Source organism: Cyprinus carpio, chromosome A6 (genome assembly GCF_018340385.1).
Source record: "Cyprinus carpio isolate SPL01 chromosome A6, ASM1834038v1, whole genome shotgun sequence".
NCBI classification, from domain to species: Eukaryota; Metazoa; Chordata; class Actinopteri; order Cypriniformes; family Cyprinidae; genus Cyprinus; species Cyprinus carpio.
Window position 1 is genome coordinate 13,051,171 of NC_056577.1, and position 20,232 is coordinate 13,071,402.

At 36.1% G+C, this 20,232-nt stretch overlaps 1 protein-coding gene across 4 annotated transcripts in view; it reads left to right on the forward strand.

Annotated features, from left to right (window-relative positions):
- Positions 1 to 20,232, forward strand: part of si:dkey-237i9.1 (SEC14-like protein 1) — a 131,144-nt gene that overhangs the window by 95,916 nt on the left and 14,996 nt on the right. For all 4 annotated transcript variants that reach the window (XM_042758106.1, XM_042758104.1, XM_042758107.1 and 1 more), the window contains exons 7-8: positions 54 to 163; positions 1,169 to 1,358. In XM_042758106.1, the coding sequence (XP_042614040.1) occupies positions 54 to 163; positions 1,169 to 1,358 (300 nt within the window). The remainder of the gene's footprint in view (positions 1 to 53; positions 164 to 1,168; positions 1,359 to 20,232) is intronic.

A 20,232-nucleotide genomic window follows, 5' to 3' on the forward strand; every position in this document is an offset into this window, starting at 1 on the left:
AAAGTTTGTTTAAGGTGTGCTAGATGTAAATTTAATCTAAAATCTATGTTTAGATAAACTGGATGCAGACTACATCAAACGGTATCTGGGTGATCTCACACCCCTTCAGGAGAGCTGTCTGATTCGCCTGCGCCGCTGGTTACAGGAGACACACAAGGGCAAGGTAAAATGTCCACACATATTCAGCCTTTTTGATGTTCAGTCAGATGGATTGGTATCTATTGGCATGTGTGATTAATCTGCTGATATGTGGACATTGAGATTATTGCCATCGGAAACACAATTTTAAGATATTTTGGATGAAAACCGGGAGGCTTGTGACTGTCCCATAGACTGCCAAGTAAATTACACTGTCAAGGTACAGAAAAGTATGAAAAGCATCGTCAGAATAGTCCATCTGCCATCAGTGATTCAACTGTAATGTTTTGACGCGCCACAAGGATACGTTTTATTTATGCGTGTATTTATGCTTTGATTTGAACAAAAACAGTGCATCCATGTGGCATGGCTGACACAGAAGAGCATATGCTGCCTGCGTTCAGCGGATGTTCTCCAAAATGATGCTATGGTGATGTGGAGAGACACAGAGGAGACAAATTGTTGAATAAAGTCGTTATTTTTGTTTTCTTCATGTACAGAAATTAATCTTGTCGCTTCATAATGTTACGGTTGAACCATAATGTTACGGATGGACTATTCTGACGATGTCTTTCACCCTTGACAGTGTAACTTACTCATCAGTTAATGGGACAGTCACAAGCCTCCCGGTTTTCATCCAAAATATCTTAAATTGTGTTCTGAAGACAAATGAAGCTTTTACGGGTTTGGAACAACACGGGGGTAAGTGATTAATGAAAAAAATTTAATTTTAGGGTGGAGTAACCCTAATGCATAATTACATATATTAGATCCATCTAATAATTATTACTCTAATTATTAGAGCCATCAATTTAATACATTAGTTTTGTGTTATGTAATAAAAAAGTCATTTTTATTTTCTTCTAAACTGCACATTATTTATGTATTAAGGACGTATATTTTTTGAAGCATAGCACCATGTATTCTGAAAATTCACCAATGATCAGTTTTACGATCTGGTTACATTTAGTCAGTGGCAGTCTAGAAACCCACCTGTCTAGCTTAGTTTTTGATCCTCCTATCCTCTCAGATCCCAAAAGATGAGCATATTCTACGGTTCCTGCGTGCACGGGACTTCAACATAGATAAGGCACGGGAGATCCTTTGTCAGAGTCTGACCTGGAGGAAGCAGCATCAGGTAGACTACCTCCTGGACACCTGGAGCTCTCCTCAGGTGTTGCACGATTACTATACTGGAGGCTGGCACCACCACGACAAGGGTGAGTATTAATGGTATTTCTGTCATTCATGCATAGCCAATACATACATGTCTACTGAAATGTTTATTCTATCACTGTCAATTTAACACGTTAATCTAATTAATTAGCTATGGAAAAAAAATGATGTGTTCACATTTTTAATGCAATTAACACACGTCCCGTCCCTGCCTCACATGCTTTATCTTAAATTTTATAAGGTGTTTTCGACTTGAAGAAGTGCTGCTCAGACCGATCAGTTTATGACATCAAAAGTAATGGGATTTGAATGCATGCAGAGCCATATGCTTTCTATAGCTCTTGCAGTACTTAGATGTCATACACCAATTAGTCTGCACAGCGCAACAACTCAGTGAGTAATATAGCCTATAGAATGCAGTTATATGCCCCTGAAATACAAGATATTGAGGAAAACACCCCTGGATGAGACTTTGTCTCATATTTATATCATATGAATGATATGGTGAAGCAATATCATACAAGCAATGAGTGCATTATCACACGAGTGCTGTTTTTGTCCCTAATAGCATGAGTGCAAATGTGATGCTGATTTTATACAACAGTTCAATAAATAAGAAATTAATGCTGTGTTATATTTTAGACACAATATTGTCTGTATTTGCTGAGGTTTGCCAACGCAAAAATTAAAGCAACAGCAGAACTGTTTTACGTCTCCAAGCAATGCAATTTCTGAAAGAATCTGCATTTTGAACGAACGAGCGAATTAATTATTAACTTATTCATTTAGGGACCCCCCCACTCTGCACATTTTCTATGTCCCCCTTAGGCCTGGGACACACTAGACGATTTTCAAATCCATGGGAGACCACAGACATGAAGACAGTTTCAACTGATTTTTAGGCTTATTGTCTTCTGAACGCGCACACTAGGTAATTTGACCCATATCATTCGGGGATGCAAATTGGCCTTAAAATCTTCAAGTGTTTGGCCTCAGGCTGCAATTACACCAGTTGCATAAACTTAGCCACAATGTTAAGACTGTGTCTTAAGCACTAGTTTGACGAACTAGCAGTTGCCAAGGGGTAATCAGTCTTACTTTTCCAATACAAATAAGACCAATCTACCTTTTCATAACTGAATTAAAAAAGTTATGTCCAGTCTTGAAGAAAAACAATAAGATGTCTAATTTTTAAGACTAATCTAAACAGTTTATGCAACTGGCACCAGAATGTGCGCCATTAAATCCCTTTCACTCGACCGCAGCATGCACTAAACCTCGCGGTTTAAAACATCTAGAGCTCACGTCCGCCCTTTGAACACAAGGCTCTCCAGGGGGATGTTTCATAAAACAAGTTTACCAAATAAGCCAGGTTTATTTCAGTCAGTCTGACTTTTTTTTCACTTGATTTGGTTTCATAAAGCAAAATTACCATAGCTCAAACTCAGTCACTCTGGGAACTTATGCTGGCAGACTAACCTGGTCCGGAGCAGGCTAACTGTCAGGCTAAGCTGAGCTCCTCTAACACTGACCAGTAGGAACACATTCATATTACGGCACTGACTCTCTCACATAAAATTATTTGACATTATCAGTCCAAAAATGAAAGTATACAAAAAATGCAACTTAAATCAAATAAATAAAAATATAGGCTACAGCCGACTGTATTTAATGTATTGTGCCCAAGATTTAATGACTTTGTTTTAAGATATTTGAAACCATTTTAACATGCTGCTACAGTAGGAGGACAACCAAAATGGGTAATATCGCCACATGTACCGCTGCCGCAGGGCCGTGGCGTTAACTGCAAGTCAGTCGTGTGTTAAAGTTATTCGCAAAACTACCGCCAGGTGGCGCAAAGGCACGGGTTGCAATCTGAGTGTAATTGTAAAATTTTGGTTTGTAAATGGAGATGAAACGACAAAGTAAAACAACAGTAACATTATAATATAACATTGTAACATACTTACATTTACAGTGAGTTAATTTCAAAACATGGGGGGGGGGGGAGCGAGCAATGGAAGGCTAAGACGCACCTCCAGATAGCTCGTCAAAAATCCGTTCAAAAACTGAGCAAAAACGCAAAATCATCGATTGTTACCCACTTCGTGAAGAACATAAACGTCGCGGTAATCACCGGAACAAAATATTCTGCTCGGTTTCGACAAGGGGTTAAACCGAAAGTCAAGAAAAGCGATGCACCTGAGACAGGCCTAGAGACTAGTGTTGTCACGATACTAGAATTTCTAACTTCGATACGATACCTTGAAAAATATTGATATTCGATACCATTTTCGATACCACGGAGAAAAAAAAACTGCCACAATATTAAGGGGTTATTTTTTTTATTTAAAACTAAATATAACAAGTCAAGAACATATATATTTTACATTAACAAAAATGTCCTGAGGTAATGCACTTGTTCAAAAGCCTCTCAGATTGCATACATTCAAAAACCAATAAAGTGCAAGTAAAAAAAAAAGTGCAATCTTTTGTATTTCCAAGTAAAATCAAATCACAATGTCGACAAAAGATACTTAAACTTCAAGCAAAAACAAAATCAAGTGCAATCTTATGCATCAAGTATCAAATTAGTAAACAAAATAATTAAATGGAATCTGTTGCTGCAGTTTTATGCAGATTTTCTCTACAGAGGTGAGTGAGATTGACACAGCTGGTAGTGTAGGTTGTGATTGTGTTGTTTTTGGTTGCAGGTCGAGTCTCATAGACCACACTTTTAAAATGAAATGAATGAACTAATCTAAGAACTTAGGTTAATGGTAATAGATATTTGTTAACATGAATAAGCAATGAAAAATACTTACAAAACATTTGTTAATCAAAGTTAAAAGTTGATTTAAACTAACATTCACTAATACATGTACTAATTAAAATCCAAAGTTCTATTTGTTAATATTTTTTCATAGGACCAGAGCTAACATGATCCGTTATATTTTTACTACCTAATACTTACTGTTATCAAAGATTAAAATATACTGTAACAGATGCATTGCTCATCGGTCATAAAAGCTGGTTAATACATTAACGTTATTTGATGAACAGATTTAAGCGCAAACGTGCGTGCATCACACGCGAAAACAGTGCTCACTGGATCGACATGAAGTCGTCAAGTCACCTTTATTTACATAGTGCTTTTAACAATACAGATTGTGTCAAAGCTCTTAACAGTAACAAATTGGAGGATAGAGTGTCAGTAATGTATAATAATAATACCAACCTCGAGAAATTCTTTATACAGATCCGGGTGTCGGTCTCTCAGGTGCTTTACTATATTAGTGGTGTTAGCGCCTTTTGTAAGCACTGTTCTGTAGCATCTCTTTCCAGATAGCACTCCTGCTGTGTTCCTTATCAACCAAAAGCCGGTCGCGAGGGCGTTATCGATATTTTTGACAACACCACTCCACACACGCAAACAAGAGCGAATGAGACGAGTGCTAGTGCGCGTGTGGTGGTTGTCAACGCACCTTTGGAGAGAAGTGAAAGTGAAAGCGCGGCTAGTATCGATACTTCGGGAAATTAGTATTGGTACCGTTCAGATATTTCAGTATCGATATTTATCGAAATATCGATATTTTTGACAACACTACTAGAGACCTCGAGCGTGCCTTGCTCAGAGGCCCCCGGAGGCTGATGACAACACTGTGGAGGAACCGTCTAAATAGACTGTGCTCGCGGCCATCGCTGCTCTAAGCGCAGATGTGAACCGGATCAGATCAGACGTTTGTGCCACCATAGAAAACCGCATCACAGAAGTTTCTGCTACCATCAGGGGCAAGATTTCATCACTTAATGAAAACGTCCAGAAATCTATCTCTGAGCTGAGAGGCATATCAGCAGTACACGAGACCGCACTAAAAGAACTGGTAGAAAGCGCTTCTTCCCACTCCGACATCCTCTCCACACTGTAATCTACAGTGGATCATCTGACAACTAAAGTTAAACATCTGGATGAAAAATGTGAGGACCTCGAGGCGCGATCCAGACGGAATAATATTAGGATTATAGGAATACCGCAGGGAAAAGAGGGGCCTCGGCCCAGAGAGTTCATCTCACAACTCCTATCCGAAACGCTGTCTCTGCCGGAGCAACCACTGATATATCGCGTACACAGGATAAACCGCCAGAAACCGAAACCAGAGGACCCCCACAACCCTTCTTCTTAAGACTTCACTACTACCACGTCCGTGAGGAAATACTACGCAGGGCAATAGAAAAGAATAAGCGGGAATACCAAGGGCGGAAAATACACATATTTCCAGATTTCCCTCCTTCTGTGGTCAAACAGAGAGCGGCGTTCACTAAAGTTAGAGAAATGTTACGAGGAAGATCAGACGTCAGATATGGACTGATTTATCCTGCCAGGCTGATGGTGACACACGGAGGAGTGAAAATGTCGTTCACCGACCCAAAGGAAGCTCAAGATTACGCTGAGAAAAATTTTGGACAGCCACAATAGATATTGACAGAGGAAGTGACACATCAGGTGGCCCAGCTAAATGGACAGAGCAGTTATACTAACATACGGGTTCAATCCATCGAAATATGGTGAGACTGTGCGTTAGGCCACACATCGTTTTATACCTTACAGCATAAATGTTTTTGTTTTATTTAAATTAATCTGACGAGCTATCTGAGAAGCTCTAGTTACTAAGGTTAACAAGGGTTAAAAGTAACAGCTCAGGGAAGTAATAGTATTTTGGTTAGACTAATTTCTTTTCTTATTTATTTTCTCTCATTAACCTTTTTTTTTTAACACTTCCCGAAGTACTTTCGTGCCATACGTTTGTTTAGTACTGGCTAGAAATGTTCTTATTCTTTGTTTTCTCAGTTTGTTCTAGAGGGTTTAAAAGTGTTTATAGGATGGGGAAGGGGGGGGTGGGACTTAGCCGTCTAACTACTATAAAATCACAATTTGAAAGTGTACTAATTGGAACAGCTATTTACTCTATTTTTTTCTGATATGCCTATACAAAATGATCTGAATACAAGAGAAGGAAGGAGGGGTGTAACCTTAGCTAGCTGGAATGTGCGTGGACTTAACAACCCAATTAAAAGAGGTAAAATCTTTGCCCATCTTAAATCTTTGGCACCAGATCTAATATTTTTACAGGAAACCCACTTGAAAAAAGACTCTCATATCAGGTTAAGGTGTAAATGGATTAATAATGTTTACCACTCATCATTTAATTTTAAAGCAAGAGGTACAGCAATTATGATAAGGAAAGGTGTTCCCTTCATTCACAAAGATACAATATCTGATAAGGAAGGTTGATTTCTGATTGTAACTGGGGAAATATATTCTACACCTCTAACCTTGATGAACATATACGCTCCAAATATAGACAATCCATCATTTTTTCAGAAGGCAATGTCTCTTATACCAGATTTATCCCAGACGAACTTGATTATTGCAGGAGACTTCAATTGCGTATTAGATCCGTATTTAGACAGATCTTCCACTCGCAGAGCAGAGAAGAGTAATTCAAGTGTCTTTCTTAATACATTTATCAACAATACTAATCTGTCTGACATTTGGAGAATAGCCAACCCGACTAGCAGAGATTACTCCTTTTATTCTGCAACACATAACTCTTACAGCAGGATAGATTATTTTCTTATAGATGCAAAACTAACACCTTATGCTGTAAATCCGAAATATCACAACATTTTGATCTCAGATCACAGTCCCCTTACGTGTACTCTGAATATTCAAAACATTGTGAAGCCACAGACGAACTGGAGGCTAAACCCTCTTTTATTATCCGAAAAAGAGTTCTGTGATTATCTAAAATCTCAGATATCCCTTTATTTTGATACTAATGATAATTCAGAAACCACCCCTTCTGTTCTACACTATGGGAGGCATTCAAAGCATTTATTAGAGGGCTCTGTAATTTCATTTGAAGCATCTAGAAGGAAAACGAACAAAGCTAGATTACTCGAACTAGACAACCAAATTAACCTCCTGGATAAAGAGAATGCCAAAACTCCCTCCAGTGACTTGCACAAAAAGATATCTGCCTTAAAATATGAATATAACAAGATACTCTTGGCAAAGATTAGTAAGGCATTTTTATATACAAAACAAAAACATTTTGAGTTTAATGACAAGCCACATAGACTCTTAGCCCGGCAACTCAGAAAACAGGAAAATGATTGCATGATACATAAAATTAAATCTGATAAAGGTGAGATTCTGATTAAACCCAAGGACATCAATGATCGATTTCTCCAATTCTACAAAAATTTGTACACTTCCAAAAGTAATACAGACTATACAGCTATGCAAGATTTCTTAAATAAGTGCAATTTCCCCCAACTAGATGAAAATGAGGCAGCTCAGCTGAACTGAAATTTCTGTTGAAGAAGTTAAAAAGGCGATTACTTCACTCAAAAGTAATAAAGCTCCAGACCCTGATGGCCTTCCAGGTGAGCTGTATAAAAAATTTAATGTAACCCTGTGCCCATATCTACAGTCGTGGCCAAAAGTTTTGAGAATTACATAAATATTAGTTTTCAAAAAGTTTGCTGCTAAACTGCTTTTAGATCTTTGTTTCAGTTGTTTCTGTGATGTACTGAAATATAATTACAAGCACTTCATACGTTTCAAAGGCTTTTATCGACAATTACATGACATTTATGCAAAGAGTCAGTATTTGCAGTCTTGGTCCTTCCTTTTCAGGACCTCTGCAATTCGACTGGGCATGCTCTCAATCAACTTCTGGGCCAAATCCTGACTGATAGCAACCCATTCTTTCATAATAACTTCTTGGAGTTTGTCAGAATTAGTGGGTTTTTGTTTGTCCACCCCGCCTCTTGAGGATTGACCACAAGTTCTCAATGGGATTAAGATCTGGGGAGTTTCCAGGCCATGGACCCAAAATTTCAACATTCTGGTCCCCGAGCCACTTAGTTATCACTTTTGCCTTATGGCACAGTGCTCCATCGTGCTGGAAAATGCATTGTTCTTCACCAAACTGTTGTTGGATTGTTGGAAAAAGTTGCTGTTGGATGGTGTTTTGGTACCATTCTTTATTCATGGCTGTGTTTTTGGGCAGAATTGTGAGTGAGCCCACTCCCTTGGATGAGAAGCAACCCCACACATGAATGGTGTCAGGATGCTTTACTGTTTGCATGACACAGGACTGATGGTAGCGCTCACCTTTTCTTCTCCGGACAAGCCTTTTTCCAGATGCCCCAAACAATCGGAAAGGGGCTTCATCGGAGAATATGACTTTGCCCCGATCCTCAGCAGTCCATTCACTATACTTTCTGCAGAAGATCAATCTGTCCCTGATGTTTTTTTTGGAGAGAAGTGGCTTCTTTGCTGCCCTTCTTGACACCAGGCCATCTTCCAAAAGTCTTCGCCTCACTGTGCGTGCAGATGCGCTCACACCTGCCTGCTGCCATTCCTGAGCAAGCTCTGCACTGGTGGCACTCCGATCCCGCGGCTGAATCCTCTTTAGGAGACGATCCTGGCGCTTGCTGGACTTTCTTGGACGCCCTGAAGCCTTCTTGACAAGAATTGAACCTCTTTCCTTGAAGTTCTTGATGAACCTATAAATTATTGATTTAGGTGCAATCTTAGTAGCTACAATATCCTTGCCTGTGAAGCCATTTTTATGCAACGCAATGAAGGCTGCACGCGTTTCTTTGCAGGTCACCATGGTTAACAATGGAAGAACAATGATTTCAAGCATCACCCTCCTTTTAACATGTCAAGTCTGCCATTCTAACCCAATCAGCCTGACATAATGATCTCCAGCCTTGTGCTCGTCAACATTCTCACCTGAGTTAACAAGATGATTACTGAAATGATCTCAGCAGGTCCTTTAATGACAGCAATGAAATGCAGTGGAAAGGTTTTTTTTGGGGATTAAGTTAATTTTCATGGCAAAGAAGGACTATGCAATTCATCTGATCACTCTTCATAACATTCTGGAGTATATGCAAATTGCTATTATAAAAACTTAAGCAGCAACTTTTCCAATTTCCAATATTTATGTAATTCTCAAAACTTTTGGCCACGACTGTACACAGGGTGTTCACTCAAGCCCACATGGATGGTGTCCTACCTCCTACTTTAACAGAAGCGGTTATTACAGTGATACATAAAAAGGGTAAGGACCCAGAAGAGGTTGGCCCTTTCGACCTATATCTTTATTAAACCAAGATGGGAAATTATTTTCTAAAATTTTGGCCAATAGATTGAGCCCCCTCTTAGATAAATTAGTACATCCAGACCAAACTGGTTTTATACCAGGTAGAAATTCTTTTTTCAATCTTAGACATTTATCTAATATCATGTATGCTACTAATAGACCACAAGAAGAATTAGCCATCCTTTCACTCGATGCTGAGAAGGCATTCGACCAAGTCGAGTGGCCGTATCTATTTGAAATTTTAAAGAGATTTAATTTTGGAGAAAAATTCATATCAATGGTAAAGCTCCTTTACAACAACCCCTGTGCACAGATACTGACTAATCAAATATTGTCCCCCCGTTTCAGACTGCATAGAGGAACGAGACAAGGGTGCCCTCTTTCCCCCTTAATTTTTGCTTTAGCAATCGAACCCCTTGCTGTGAGTATCCGCTCAGACCCTCTAATTCATGGTTATAAAACACAAAAATCTATAAACAAAATCTCATTATATGCCGATGATGTTTTATTATTTATCTCTCAACCTCAAGTAACAATCTCACAGATACTCGATAAAATAAATTCATTTGGGACCTTTTCTGGTTACAGGATAAATTGGAATAAAAGCGAGCTAATGCCCATGCAGGTGCAGAATATTGCCTGGCTACAGAACCTCCCTTTTAGTGTATCTTCAGAAAAATTCACGTACTTAGGAATTCAGATTACAAAATGCCACTCTAATTTAAGGAGAATTTCCCATCACTGCTATCTAAATTACAATCAAACATACAGTTCTGGAAGACCTTGCCAATATCATTACTTTGCAGAGTGAATGCTATCAAAATGATTTTCTTGCCCCAATTACTATATTTATTTCAGAACATTCCAGTGTTTCTCCCCAAATCTTTCTTTAAAAAAATTGACTCGATTGTGCTCCCTTTCTTATGGGACTACAAAACCCACAGAATAGGCAAGAAACACCTCTGCAAATCTAAAATAGAAGGAGGCTTGGCACTCCCGAATTTTTTATCATATTACTGGGCCTCACATATCAAGATTATGGCGTACTGGCTGGATAACACTGCTACCCCACCAAACTGGCTCGAATTAGAACAAGAGGCATGCCAGCCTAACTCTATAGGTGCCATCCTTCTGGCACCTTACACTATTGAGAAGTCTTTGTACAATAGCAATGTGATGATCCATAGTACAGTGCGTATTTGGAAACAAACCAAATCACACTTTAAGTTGAAACCCATATCTTATGCATTACCTATCACTGGAAACCCTACGTTTCCTCCATCCATTCTTGATAATACTTTTAATCTCTGGATGAACAGAGGCATCCATACAATAGGAGAGTTATATATTAATGGCATTTTTGCATCCTTTGCACAATTACAGAGTAAATATAATATACCGGGTAGTAGTTTCTTTAGATACTTGCAAATTAGAAACTATGTAAGAAAATATTTGCAAAATTTTGAGACCTTCTCAGGCTCTTGTCTTGATCGATGCCTCCGACCCATGTCTTACTCAGAAAAATCGATATCTTATATTTATGACACTTTGCAGTCTATTAGTCCAGTGATCTCCACTTCCATAAAAACAAAATGGGAGGAAGAAATGGACACTGTGATCCCAGACCCTCTATGGGAAAAGAGTTTGGAACATACTCATCGATGTTCTAATAATGCTAGGCACTGCCTAATTCACTTTAAGATTCTACATCGTCTTCACTATTCTAAGGAGAGGTTACACAAAATATACCCTGAGATATCCCCTCTATGTGACAGATGTCTTGTTGCAGAAGACACGTTGCTTCACAGCTTCGACCTGTGTCCCAAGGTTAAGATCTTTTGGTTTAATATCTTCAGTTTAATTTCTAGGATACTCAAAATACAATTGGAGCCTAATCCACACATTTTTATTTTAGGAATTTCAGATGATATTAAAAGGTTAAACAACTACCAACAATGCTTCCTGTCCTATAGTCTCATCACCGCAAAGAAGCTACTTCTCATGCATTGGAAAAATAAACACCCTCCACAAAGATATGGCTTAGTGATCTTACTAACACTCTCTACTTAGAGAGAATAAATTATATTCTTATGGATAAACTCCCACACTTTGAAAAAGTGTGGTCACCTCTCATTCACTATCTCACACCTGGCAGTGGAAATTAATGTTTCCCTTTAACTATAATATAGTAGTATTTAGACGCAAGGATAAGGCTGGGTAGGGTGGGGAAGAGGGATTATTTAGGTTTGTTTTTTTTTTGTTTTTTTTCTGTACTCTGTATGTCTATCTGTTGATTCTGTTCTTCTTTTACCATTTGTTGTATGTTCTAAAAACAAAAAAGAAGACAGTAGGTCCTAACTGCACATATTTCTATGTGGATATACATTATACTCTTGTGTATGATGTAGATAATATAACGATATGAATATGTGCTCTAATAAAAATATTTGAAAACACTTAATTTCAAAACATGGGATAGTCTTAGGCTACAGTATGCACATCAAAAATTAAAAGAAAGACCTTTACACAAAGGCTCTTACTGCATGCTATTGTTATTAAACAGTCATTTTATATATATATATATATATATATATATATATATATATATATATATATATATATATATATATATATATATATATAATAATGACTGTTTAATAACAATAGCATGCAGTAAGAGCCTTTGTGTGTATGTGTGTGCATGCATATATATATATATATATATATATATATATATATATATATATATATATATATATATATACACACACACACACACACACACACACACACACACACACACACACACACACACACGGATTAAAAGGTAAATGTTTCCATTTCAGTTCGTTCTTGGAAAAAAATGCATATCCATATGCAGAGCGAAATGAGAAGGGTCCAGCATATAGAAATAATTCTTATTAACTCTGCTATTATTCATGATTTTTCCTCACGCACACATATTCATTGGAAAAAAAAACATATTACTTTCTGTTTCAGCTGTTTGATCGCGCTGGTGCCTCACTCACACATATTCATTGGAAAAAGTGCAGCCGTTCACTGTGCCATAAGGCTTATACATGACGTATTTTTTTTCCTCTCAAAAAATTTATTTATTTTAAGCGTGTTTTTAAAAAACATGCAGCAAACGAAAATAGGCAATTCATTCTGTTAAAATTTGTTACTGTGGGTTAACAAATTCATCGGTTAAATTTTGTTACTGTGGGTTAATCTAGGCTATGTTGTTAACCCTCTGAGGTCTAGGGGGTTTTGGGGGCCTGGAGAAGTTTTGACATCCCCTGATTTTGTGCTTTTTTCAGTTGCTTATAAATAGATACATGGCTAAAGTCTAATAACACTGTAATCAGTACAAACTGGGCTACAATAATATGTAAATAGCATGTATGTACATGATTGTGTTTTTGAGAAAACAACGTTTATGCGTGGTTAGTAAAAACGAAAATTTTGAAGTCACTGAAATAAGGTCATAAAACACATACAGAACATTTGTTCACAAGACTGAAGCTTGTAGCCTAGAATTTTTGCTTCAAAATCATGTGAAAATCATCTTGTTTACTCACTCAGAGAAAACAATAGATTAATTTAAAATTTCTAAGACACTTTTGTTTCAAAAGGGCATATGCGAGTAGGCGTCAACTATCATGAATATTTGTGTGATTCACACCTGAGAAGACAAAGACCCACATAATGAGCTGCATAATGAGCCGTTTAGTCAGGTATGTGACCGAGAGGGAAGAGTTACAAGAAAGAATGTGAGGACAAAATAAATGTATATATTTTTAGGTTTGTAGTTTATTTAGAATATATTTAATTATCCCCCAAAATAACTTGAGATTCACTTGCAAGTGCAGTTAAACAGTTTATTAGGAACAATCAAAGCTGACTTTCAAAGCTGAATTTTTAGCATCATTACTCCAGTCACACAATCTTTCAGAAATCATCCACTCAAAAACATTTATTATTATTATTATTATTAATTTTGAATAGATTTTTTATTATTATTAATTGAAAGAACAGCATCGTTTCTAACATGATTATTGTATTTATCATCACTATTTATCATCGTTGTGTGCTAAATAAATATATATATATATATATATATATATATATATATCACTATATATTATCATTCTTAAATATAAACATATATATATATACTGACTCCCAGCTTTTAAATGGTATACTGTATATTGTTACACTTGGAGTAAGACTGGAGTAATGATGCTGAAAATTTAGTTTTGATCACAGGAATAAATTACATTTTTAAATATATTCAAATAGAAAGCAGTTATTTTAAATAGTAAAAATATTACTGCTTTAGCAAATGCAACTTTCTGTATTTTGGAGCAAATAAATGCAGACTCATGTGTCATGTTGAAATATATAAATGAACATCACATACCTGGCACTTCCAAAATGTATATTGTTTATGTGCTCTGAAGGACATACTTTTTTGAAGAGACTTTGAAGAGATGGGAGTGTGTGCCTCGCTTGGTCTTAGCTGTGTTCCGGGTTCCTGAGTGGGCTGCTTATTTGCATTGGCTCGCTTTGCAATAGGTTATTATTTATCTGAAATAAAAAAAGTAAGCATGCTGTTTACGCAGATAAACAGCATTATTAACATTATCGTGATGGTCACTGATACTAGTAATAATTTATAGAAAAAAAGAACACAATTACCACATAGCACATTTATTGTCAGTGATACTGACAATAAGGTAGACGTGAAAGACGGACATCGCGTTGTTTTCATATGGATTACTTTATCACAGAATATTTGTTTTTGGTAGCACTTGCTTAGTTTAAAAGACACGTCAAGCTTTCTATAGATATATCTCTTATATCTCTGTGTTGAGTATTCACTGAGTTACAGTTCATTTTAATGACGTGTTTCTGAATGAAGATCACTGCAGACCAAGGCTGCAGACAGCGCTCTCTGTTTGTTTTCTTTATTTTATAAATGCACAAAGTTTTGTTGTTATCGTGTATGTATAGAAATAAAAGTAGACCCTTTACAGATTCGATTGTTGTATTGCTTTTATCAGTAAGATCAAAACTGAAAGTGTAAATTAAGTTCTTTTCTGTCTTATCATGAGAATTTGCCTCAAAACGCGTATCCGCGTTAGCCGACTGCAGAGGGTTAACTATTTACAAGTTTCATGTTTATCCTGTTTTTTTTCCATTGCATCTGAAAATTACTTTAAGGAATAAAAAATCTTTGTCCCCCCTAAAAATTGTGCATGCACATTTACTTTGTGCGCTCTGGCGCTCATCTGTGAAAAATTTAAAAATTTTGATAAATAATGGTTGCTGTCCCATTTTGTACAGGAATTGTTCATTTTAAAAACAATCAAATTATATTGTTAGTTTCATGCTAACATGCAATCAAGGTCTTCGGTTACTATACAAGATAAAAGTTCATTTGAGCTATTTAACATGCACTGTGACATTTTCACCCGTTTCAACTTATAAACTCCTTGAGATTTTAAAGTCAGTTTAATAGTATTGAGATTCAAGTTAAATCTAGTATTAAAAAAAAACAAAACTGAAGGTCTATGAAAGGTCAGTCAATAAAGCATTTTTTAAACAATAACACTTAAAATTTTGAACTAAAACATTATTTCAACCATATAGCCTGTGAATAAATAAAAATGCATACTTTTCAATGAAAGAACATTAAAAGAGAGTGTAGGTTGCTTCTGGTGTTTGGATTGATACTTCAATATAATGAGGTCCAATTTTAAGAATAGCCAACACTAGGTTTTTGTTTGTTTTTTTCAGTGCATTTTTTTTCTTTCTCAATTTAACAGCATTAACTTACAATGTAATACGTCTTCCTTCAGGTAGACTGAATGTTTTCCTGCCTTGCTAAATGTTGGGCTCATGATAAATAAGTTGCATTCGCCTCAAACTGATTTTGTAAAATCAAAACTTGTGGACTGTGAACCTGGGTGTTTTGTTTATCAAGTTAGTTGATTTTATTCAAATCCCGGGTTGTGGTGTTTTTATTTATTTATTTATATGTAATAAAATAATATATAAAATGATTAATACAAATGTGTTCTGCAGTTCGCTGGTTTATGTTACACCATCATTTTTTTTAATTTTTTTTTTAAGATAGCAACTGAATTCAGTCCAGCTGGAGGGGGTTGGGGGTAGTTCTGTATAGCTTGTGGGGGTTGAAAAATAAAGGTGTGAATCTCTTGCTCTTTCATATGGACAGTGTCTGATGAGGGTTCCAAACTTGCAGAGCAGGTTTAGGCAAAGTGTTTTCATGCCTCGTTGGGCTTGGCTTTTGCAATTTTTGCAACTGCTGAGGCCTAAAGAGTATTACATACAATATCATATGTTTTTGTTTTATCTCAGGAGAGATGAGGCGCTTATGAGAGAGAGACAAAGAAACTGGCGAATATGCCAAAGAGACAAAAACCTTTGTTCTTAATGTATAACCTATGCTGCTTTGTACTATTTTTTTTTAATTGTATGCAGCAACGCTGCAGTCGTTTTGGCAATACAAATGTAAAAATATATTGCAATAATAAGAAACTGTCCTGAGACATCATGTTGGCCTAATTACTTTTAGTTTCAGTATTGGGCAATTTCAGAGTTACTGAAGTGACATTCGCATTCAAAACCTGAAATATAAATTCTCACAGAATGTATTCATTACCAATATATTGAACCATCTCTTTGTTTTTCTAAATCCCAAACAGAGTCCAGACATCAGAAAAGTATCTGTCTATGAATGTGTTTTATGTAAGATTTGGGAAATACACGTGAGTTACGGACGTGACAAAAAAGACCCGAGTTTTTGGTAGGGATGCGCCGATCCGATATTCAAATCGGGTACCGGCTCCGATACTGCCATTTTTCAGAGAAAGCCGATCCAAATCCGAGATTTTTTCATCAGAGAAAGCCGATCCAAATCCGAGATTTTTTTTTTACATTTTTTTTTTGATTGTGCGAAATTATTCTGTGTTACTTCTGAAGCCAAAGCTTAATGCAGCGGTTCTCAATTCCAGTCCTTGCGTCCCCCTGCTCTACACATTTTGTACGTTTCTCTTATTGCTTCAGACGTTTGTTCTATTCGAACGCAAGTGCCCTGCGAAGTGGACATCACAGTATATTCCGCCATGATTCTGAAGTGAACATATGTTCCATTCAAAGTGCATTGAAGTGTGCGAGACGTGAATTTAAATTGTATTTACAGAGGTATTTGATGTCACACTTGTTCATGTGTAAAGCCATTGCGCAGCGCAAATCCGTGAATGAATGATCCGAAGTGAGGTAAACTTCAACAGATTTCCCCTGCTCAGGGAGTAGGCATGTCAATGGGAACACAGTTTATGCGTGGAGCTCACTTCTAACGAGCTGATTATCTGAATCAGGTGTGTTAACAAAGAGAGACGTGCAAAATTATGAATTTACAAAAAAGGACTTTAACTTATTGCCGGAGTTTAATGTTGTTTTGCTACTTGCTACCGGGTGTCTGTGAGAACAAAACACGGGAGTAGAAAAGACTATAAATTGTTTTTAACATAAACAGTAACTGAAATTTAAAACCGTTAAAAGAAAGGCTCAATAACTGTTGCACATATGTGTTTCTTCTCTTTGTGCTTTGTCACATGTTGCTTCAAGCACATCATTCAGCACACCGGATGCGCACATTGTAAACGCTTCGTGCTGCACTGTGTTTGTTTTGTCCTATCATATCTATCATATGTTGCCTTATTAAAAAAAAAATATATATATATATATATATATATATATATATGCTATACATTTAAAATAAATGTATTTTAATTTTATAGTATATGCTTATATATAAATACATTCATTAATGTTTTTAATTAATGGATTTTATAATAATACAAATAGCAATGTGTAACATTTTACCATATTTAGTGCAACACTTTTATTTTTTCTCCACAAACTAGTTTTTTCACTTAATGTTTGGATTTCTAAAATTATTGTGCACTAATTTTTCAAGAATAACTTTTGCTGCCGAATTATCCACTAACCTAGTTTATGATAAATTTTTGTCATAGATTATGAATATGCATAGGCTTTTTTCATATTTATTATTTAATTTTTCTTTATAATGAAGAAGTCTGTATCTAGTAGATTGTGAAAGAATAATTATCAGTTCCACACACAGAGATATATAAATTCTACATTTATTTAAACAGGGAAAAAAAACTTCACTGGTATCGGATCGGTATCTGTATCAGCCAATACTGAACCCTAGGTACCGGAATCGGTATCGGAGGCAAAAAAGGCGGATCGGAGCATCCCTAGTTTTTGGGAGACAATATTTTGTAGATTGTAGATCACTTTCTGTGATTGTGCACAAACCAGAAGCAACAATGTCTGCAGAAAGGAGAAGTGTTGACCATTCTCAGAACATAAAATATCAATTTTATTTCAATTTTCGTTTTTGTGTTTCAGAGGAAAAATCAATGTTAAGGCATCTCTCCATTACGGACCGTTCTGAAAGCAGAATTTATACAAACGCGTATATAAAATTCTTTAAAAACTTTAACAGAGATGTCTAGAGGGTATTTAATAGGTCTGCCCCCCACATAATTTTTTTCTAGTTACTAGTAGTCGTTCATTTAAGTCATTATTCAACTAATTGCACGTTTATATTAAATTAACACAGTCTAATCCATAATGAGCCTTAGCTAATGTATTCTCCGCTCAAGCACATGCATTAAGTTTGCCACAAAGCACAGGCAGAAGTAGCCTAATAATTGTGAAAAAGGAGACATTTTAATTAATTTTTAATAAACTAATGTTTTCTTGTCGGCTGCAGTTCACGGTGCTGACTCATCTCCACAGGATGCGCAAAATCAGGGAGTATTTGCTTTCATTTTGAATTGTTTTGATTAAAAGTAGACATTTCAAGCTTTCTGTAGATATATTTCTCATGTATGCAAGGCACCCCAGTTTTAAGTTATTTCATTATCAGGAAAAAAGGGTGAAAAAATAAAATGACAGAGAGGGCGCTTCCCTGTCATGCATGCGCATCAATAATTTTCTACAAACACTTGAATATGAATAGTAAAAGAGCACATTTCTTTTAGGTTAAAGTATGGGATCTGCATTAAAAATAAATCTTCACAAGTCTGCAACCACGACAGATGCAGTTATAACCTGTAAATTAAAGGCTATTTGACGTTTTAAAATGATCTAACCGCTGATGCTGCTACAATTTGTTGATTTTGATTGTTTTAATAAATCTATTTTACATTAAATAATAAAGATACAAAGCAGGTTAAGTTAGATATTATTGTACAAATAATTATAAATTGCTATAGACTGCGAATAAGATTGCAGTTTCACATTTTGCATATGCATTAAAGTTAATTATTTTTTTACATGCAATGATACAAAATAAAACCAAAAAAGATTTGTAATGAAGAAAAAATATGTAGACGAATAAGAATAAATGTTGTGCGTCACACTCAGCTTAATGCGTGCCGCAAAAATCTTGCACTCTGATATTTTAAGGAATAGAATACACTCCTGCATTTAAATGCGGCTGCAATTTTTTTTTACTTAAATTGTATGAAAGCAGGTAAAGAAGGCTCCCTTTAAAATCACTTAAGTTGTCAATTAATGAAGCTCTTTTTTACATTGTGTGTACTTTGTGATTATAATGAGAGAACTGGAGTTTAAACGTGAGGACATTTTATTAATCCGTCCATTCTTTTCAGTTTCAATGATTTAGCTAAATTGTGGCCAGGTTTAATTTATTTGTTTCTTGTTTTAGTTTGGCCTAAATAATGGGAGCGAAATTATTATTTTAAATCAGTGTACAGACTGATATCTTTTCCCCAAGTAGTTATCCTCACATATTAGCTAGCTTACATCTGATTTACAGTTACTGGTACCATAAAAATACACTTGAATGTAGAATTACAATTCTACATGTGTCACATTTAATGTACAACGACAAATATTTTAGCAGAATGCATATTTTATTCAGAATTATTGCGCTATTATTCTGAGTTTCATATGTTTAGTGCACATGTGCGCAGCAGCGCTCGTTCACTCGCATAAGCCTCGCCCACTTCTGACAGCAAAATTTTTATATCTCTGTCTAACATTTACAGATAAAAAATATACCTGTGACGTGTCAGTTATCACTGAGGAAAACACAATGTCTCAAATGCATTAGAACAGCACAAATATTCACTGTTTGCCATGGTGGATCAATTTCATCCATGACCGACATTAAGGGCTGCTAAAGAATAAGCGTGCACATCAAATTATCCTGACTCATTGAACCTGGATCGAATAAGTGAGATTGCATGAACTTAAATTGTAGTTTATGAAACCGCTTTAGTCCCAATTGATTTGTTAGGCTATTACAAGTCAGGTTTTGGACTTTAATCCCCACTATTCTTAGCATCTTTTATGAAACAGCCCCCAGATGGGTGAATGGGAAAGTTATCAATGGATCTGTCTCGTAACTAATGATGCAGAGAAGCGGTTGTTCACGGTGGACTGTCTAGCTTAAAGGGATAGTTCACCCAAAAATGAAAATTCTGTCATCATTTACACACCCACAAGTTGTTACAAACCTGTAATAATTTCGTTCTTCTGTTGAACAAAAAAAAGATGCTTTGAAGAATGTGGATAACCAAAGAGTTTCTGGTCCTCAATGAGTCTGATAATATATATATTTCATATATTATCAGAGCTTAGT